Consider the following 6,628-nt stretch of genomic DNA (forward strand, 5'->3'; position numbering starts at 1 on the left):
GTCTTCACTCTTGCCAGGCTTGGCAAAAAATTAGATGTTAAAAACAGCTGTTGATATTACTTCCAGCTCATTCGTCACACTGGAAATGGAAGGTCATTTTTCCCAGCAGGTAAATATACAGTAGTAGGTTATCTGGGTATTCCACGCCTATACAGAAATTTTGCATACTGCACAAAATATATACTACGTACTGCAGAAATAGTAAGAGTATACAATACAGTATACAATTCCACACAGCCTCTGTTCTTAATCAGGAACACTACTACTAAATATCCAGCTTTTATAGATATAATTCAAGAGCTAAGCTGAAGTGATTCACTAAGTGATGTCATGTGACCATTTTGTGCCCATTCAGCACTTTGAACAAAGAGTACAATGCAGAATCCACATTGTCATGTGCACGGGTTGGTATTGCATAGTGGTAAAGGATCTGAGCAGGAAACCGAAATTGTGGGTTTGAGCCAAGGAGGTCTGTAATATTTTATGAAAGCTATCCGTCAGATTTACAATACATCTCAATGACAGTTGCTTGGTTGGCGCATGAATATCTGCCATCTTTGCAAATGGGCACTAAGTCAATTTCAGGCCCAGGTAAAATATTTACTATAATAAAATGAAATATTACGGATAAATACTGTTTGATTTATTGTTTGCAAAAAAAATTATTTAGTCAGAATACACGGATTCTTTTGAATGGCTGTTAGTAGAGAAATATGCTTTTTGGAACCAGATGGTGTAGTTACAGCATCTGCCAGTAGTGGCTAAATGGGCCATCCTAACCTAAGCTAAATGACTACCTAATTATTAAATTATGCAAAATAATAATATTGCACTGTTGCAGTCATCCCAGATTTTCTGCTAATCGAGGCCCAGCAATCTTGAGTGATGCTCAGCACAAATCTATATTGATTTGTCATTTGAGATCTTGAAAAGCCACATTTGTGTTTTCAGAGCTGAACATCCAATTAGCATCCCCACATCGACATCCTTTAGCACAAATGCAGTTATGTGATGAGCCAGAGGTCCTCGCTCAAGCTCTAATCAGCCGAGTGCTGCACATGTTCTCAATTATCCTGATTGAGTACTACTTGCTGCCGTCTAGACACACTATTAGCGAGCGGTCATGTCTGAAATGAATGTGATTTATGTACACCGAGTGATGAAACATTTGTAAGATTATTTATGTGTCGAATTTCCAACCTAGTTGTTATTATTCCATGTGGTCAGGTGAAAGAAAGGCAAATTTTCTCTGAAAACAGCAGCTTACAAATTTGAGCTGAATTCTTTACCATCACCCCAGTGTTATGTGAATATGTAATTTTTTTTAGATGTAAGTATTGGACTGAGTTTGGCTAACGTGCTAAGCTAGCAGCAGCGCCACATGCATTTGAAACATTACATCTTTCAACTGAAAAAAGGCAAATGCTTCCATGTAGTAAAAACCTCAGTGTTCCATTTGATAAAATACTTTCTTGATACTGTACATCACCGTACAGAACCCTTAGAGTCCAGCTTTTAAGGCCGAAACATTCTCAACGCGAGTATGTATGCTGACGCTTCTAGCTACACAAGCTCGATTTGGTGCCTTGTTGCGTTCCAAAATGAGGCAGAGTGCAAAACATTCACAAACTATTTATAAAGAGAATTTTCTTTCAAGGAAACTGCTGTCATGGCACATAAATTTATAGCAACTTACCTGAATAATAACAAATCCAGTATCATGGCATAGACTTTGGAAGGGAACTCTATCGCCCCCTTGAGTACTGAAGTTTGTTATTGCCACAGAAACTGGACAATGTGTTGGACAAGCGCTCGAATCTGCGTGTGCGTACTTGCGTAAAGTATATTTCTGGCCTTACCCTTGGTTTACATGCCAGGGACTATGTCTTTTAGTGTGGAGGATGGCAGTTCATACATTTGCAGTTAACGTTTTAATAAAATGTACAGCCTTAACATTTCTTTGTTTTGTAAAATCAATAAGACACTCAAGGTCATGCTTTTTATGCTATTTATATATGCCTAAGCAAGACTCTTTAACCATGATTATATTCACATAGCACGACCACTCATAATAACCAAACCAAGAGCGTTGGCAAGAAATTACTTTTGGGTCGGCCTCAATAAAAAAGGATGGGCCAAGTTTTTCCCCACATTGTTTTTATCCAAATTTTCCTTAACAAAAGAGAAGCAGCACAATCAAAAGTTTGTTTCACACTTTCAGAAATCAGAATTTATGCATTTTCTAAAACTATTTTAGAAATATATATTTGAAGTCAAAGAATAATCTTGAATATTCTGGGTGGGCCTGGGTCCAATATGGGTGGGCCGGTCAATATGGGCCCAGGCCCACTCGACCCACCCTTGGCTACACCACTGAACCAAACAAACCTAAAAGCTGGCAGATACCTTTAGAATTGTGTGTGGTAAATTTTCATAATATCCCAAGATCCATTTAGAAGAATAGACATATTGTACTGATTATTGTGGAAATCACTAATCAGTAATTTTTGTACTATTTGCTCCTAAGTCTTTGCTCTAAATATACTGAATATATTAGACACAACTAACGCAATTCAAATGTACAGTAGCATAAACTCCAAACATCTAAAAAGCAGAAACAACTATGTCAGGACTTAGGAGAGTTTTTATTGATTGAGGTGATATTGATATTGCAGATCGACAGAGCAGCACCTTTAGCGTTCACAGCATCATGTTAACAAACCGACTCTTATCATTGATTCAGTGCATTATGTCTTAAGACAAAAAGTAGACAAGAAAGACATCATATAGTTTAAAGAATTAAATTAAGTTTCTGCTTGAAGTGCGCTTGCAAATGTCAATGTTGTAGTAGCACCATTATTGCTGAATGACTGCTGATGAATTTCGAATCACTGTAAAATCTTTCATTAGCAGACTTTATATCATTCAAGACATTAGCAGCATAAAGTACTTGCATTTTAATTCAAACTCAGCACGGCTAGGCAGCATGTCCTCCCAGACCACACATGCAAGTCAATTGTATAACACACATGCAATTATTTTGCTAGCTGCATCAAACTGCTTTCAAGTTGGTTTTCACATTTTGCATCAAAGAGAATAATTTTTAACAATTGGATAGAACTAAATTCCTTTTAAGCATCAGTCTTTCCCTTTGATTTCCATCTTTGGTTGTGGGGACACTTTCTCCTCCTTTTTGGTAACTTGCTTTTTCTCCTGTGGCTTTTCCTCTGCTTTTTTCTCTATCTCTGTGTCTGGTTTGGTTTCCTTGTCTCCATTGGTAATGGTCTCCACCGTGCTGGTTTGAACCTCTTCTTTTGGGCTGGCTTCCTCTTTGGCCGGGCTTGTCTGTTCTCTGTTGGTTACAACTTCTTTTCCCTTGTCCTGCTCATCTGCTGGGCTTTTTGGTTTCTGTTTCTCTTCACTCACTTTTTTGTCCCCATTTTCTGATTCAGCTTTTTGTCTTCTTCTCCAGAGTCCCCTTTCTTCTCTTCATCTCCTTCAGATTTTGTTTCCTCTTCCACAATGTCTTTTTCATCAACTTCTTCCTTTTCCTCATCATCTTTGGCTTGTTCTTTACCCTCTGCCTGTCCTTCTTCATTCTCCTCTTCCTCTTCTTTTCCTTCCTCGTCTTTGTCACTGCTTTCTTTTTCTTTGTTATCTGATGTTGGAGATTTGTCACCACATAGCTCTGTCTCCTCAATTACTTCAACTTCCTGTTCCTTTTCCTCTTCACCTTCCTCTGTTTCCTCTTCCACTTCTTCCTCTTCCTCCTCATCAGCTATGCCCTCTTCCTCCTCAACAGCTTCTCCCTCTTCTGCTGTTTCTTCCTCATCCCCACCCTCTTCCTCTTCACCCTCAGGAGCGCTAGAACTCACTTTGGCTTGACTAGCGGCAACAATCTCCTCCTCTTCCTCCCGCTCTTCCTCTTCATCTGCTTCTTTCGCCACCTCTCTAGCGACTTCGGCCAGGTCATCATTGATGTCACTCTCTGCTTTGGTCTCCTCAATGATTTCCTCCACTATTTTATGCCTGACTTTAGAAGTTTTAGGCTGGCTGTAAGCGAAGGTGGCGCTGGAAATACTTCCAGAAATGGTGCGAAAGTGCGTCTCCTCACCTTCTAGCAGTTTCCTACATTTGAAAAAGAAAATAATGGATGTCTCATAAATCAGATCAATTAGGTGTCAAATAACAGTGTGAGACATTATTACATTCATTGTACTGCACAACACTAGGCCTACCTGTAAGCTGCTATTTCAGCATCCAGTGCCATCTTAACATTGAGCAGATCCTGATATTCCCGGAGATGACGAGCCATTTCCCACTTTGTTCCCTTCAAATCATTTTCTAATTGGTGGATCATTTCCTTAAAAAGAATTATCAACATGCCCATCAATTTCCATAAAAAAAAAAACACACAATCCAACTGCAAACATCTGTATACTTTTTGATAAAACTATGCTTGGGTAAATGTTCACATACCCAATTGAATACCCTAGATTGATCTTTATGCTAAATAATATTTTGTAAATAAGCTAACTCAACAAACTCAAAGAAGGAAAATCTGCAGCAACTGTACAATGTGAATGTGCAGACTGTAGCCTACCGTAGCGCGTAATTACGCACGCACTGCGTCAAACACCTGTAAAATAACAGTTGTCTTAAAAGCTAGTGAGCAGCACAAGGTTTTGAAACACAGCAAACATTCGCATTTTTTAAATATTAAAATTACATACCAATAGGCCTATTATACAAATTATAATAAAAATACATTTAAAATATAAAAAATTCTGAAGTTCTTTTCAATAAGTTACATTTCATAATAATTTCATTTGTTTTTACTCTTGTTTCATTTCTGAAACAAGATTTCCTAAACAAACCTGATAACTTGCAGCGTCGTTGTTGTGGCGGTCCTCAATATCATGCAGCTGCCTTTCCAGAGAATCTTTGGTGCCTCGAAGAGCCTCCAGTTCTGAGTTCTTGGCTTGAATCTGACGGCGGTAATCTGCGAGCTCATCCCGTATGGACTTCATAGCATCCTTGTTCTGTTCCGCGGCGTCCGATAGCATGGCGTAGCGGCACTTGAACACCTCCTCCGCCTGCTGGAGGTTCTTTGAGGAGAGCCCGTCCAGCTGCGCACGGATCTCCCGGAGCGCCGCAGTAATGTCGGTCTTCTGGAGATCCCTCATCTCCACCACCGGCACCTGCGCGGCTTGAAGCTGAGCCAAAAGCTCGCTGATCTCCTCCTCGTGGTTTTGGCGCAAGAAGTCCATTTCGTCCACAAGAGCCTGGACTTTCCTCTCCAGTTCCAGTTTCATCAGAACCGAGTCGTCCTTGTCTTTCTTCATGCCTCGAATCGCGGCTTCCATGTGCTCCTTGAGCCGGGCTTCATCTTCGTATCGCTCTCTGAGTCGCTGGAGATCCTCGTCAATGTGGTCGGTGTCCAGCATGATCTGCGCTCTCTCTTTGTGGAGTTGCTCCAGGGCGAAGCGCAGGTCTTGGAGCTCTCGGTCGTACGCATCGCTCTGCAGTGACTGCGACACCTTCTGTTGCTTCAGCGCTTGGATTTCGGAGTCCAATTGCTTGTTCTGCTCCTCTAAGAATCGCACTTTGTCGATGTAACTCGCAAAGCGGTCGTTTAGCCCTTGGAGTTGCTCCTTTTCATTAGTGCGCCCTGAGCCTCCATTCAGCGCATCGCTCAACTCGAAACCCTCAGGAGACGCGAGCACCGCGGGGGTGTACGACCTGGAAACGGGGACATTTGTCGCTCTTTTGAATGAACAGGAATAACCAGGACTGCTTTTAGTCCAGGAGTGCGAGCGCGTTGCGGACGCTGGAGGACGGAGAGCCCTTCTGCGGGAAGAATTCACTATATCCATGGTGAAAGGTGCTTGAGAATTGGTGGTGTAGTAGTGAGAGTATATGGCTGCTTTCTGTCCCGCTCTATTTATACGCAGGATTACTTACGCAGTGAGGCAAGAGCAACCCCTCCCCTTTAAAAATCGATAATATGAGGAACTTGGGTAGTTGTTGGGATGTTTAGCAATTCACATCAATGCCCCACAATTGTTGAAGACCTTTAAAATTGAGGAAGGTATAAAGGTGCTGTGCCTTTTTCCTAAATAGTTAAAGTTAAATAAAACATGTTGTTATTATGCATGCCTGCTGCATCAAAGTCAAGATTATTGCACTCGCAGCAAGCTGAAGGGTAACATTGAATGTAACTTTTCACAGGCTGTACAATATACAATCACAAATAATAAATGAGGTGAATTTGGATAACTGACAAATAAAATAAACTTTTTTAAACAACTAAATTAAAAAAAATATTACATTTAAATGTAAAATATATATATATATATTTTTTTATTCGTTTTTTAATTAGTTAAAGATGAACTATAGCAGGTGACATTGCAAGACACTAAAATGTTCACATCAAGAAAACTGCACCAACAATTTAGGAAAAAATAAATAAACAATGAGAGCATGTTTTAATGAGTTTAATCAATTTTTTTTATCTATTTAGTTATTACACGTATTAAATTTATTTCAAATCTAATATTTAATGTCATATTTATTTATTGCATTTTAATTTAATCTAATATTTATACATTATTATCAGTATTATTAG

The 6,628-nt window shown here is 39.7% G+C and overlaps 1 protein-coding gene across 1 annotated transcript; it reads right to left on the minus strand.

Moving 5' to 3' along the window:
- Nucleotides 1-2,632: 2,632 nt before the first annotated feature.
- nefmb (neurofilament medium chain b) lies at nucleotides 2,633-5,889 on the minus strand. Its single transcript, XM_052108958.1, is given in 4 exon segments — nucleotides 2,633-3,458; nucleotides 3,461-4,128; nucleotides 4,239-4,363; nucleotides 4,878-5,889. Coding segments are annotated over 4 exon segments (2,112 nt in total). The 5' UTR covers nucleotides 5,877-5,889; the 3' UTR covers nucleotides 2,633-3,138.
- Between the last annotated feature and the right edge of the window lie 739 nt (nucleotides 5,890-6,628).

The sequence above is a fragment of the Xyrauchen texanus genome, chromosome 37 (genome assembly GCF_025860055.1).
Source record: "Xyrauchen texanus isolate HMW12.3.18 chromosome 37, RBS_HiC_50CHRs, whole genome shotgun sequence".
Taxonomy (NCBI): domain Eukaryota; kingdom Metazoa; phylum Chordata; class Actinopteri; order Cypriniformes; family Catostomidae; genus Xyrauchen; species Xyrauchen texanus.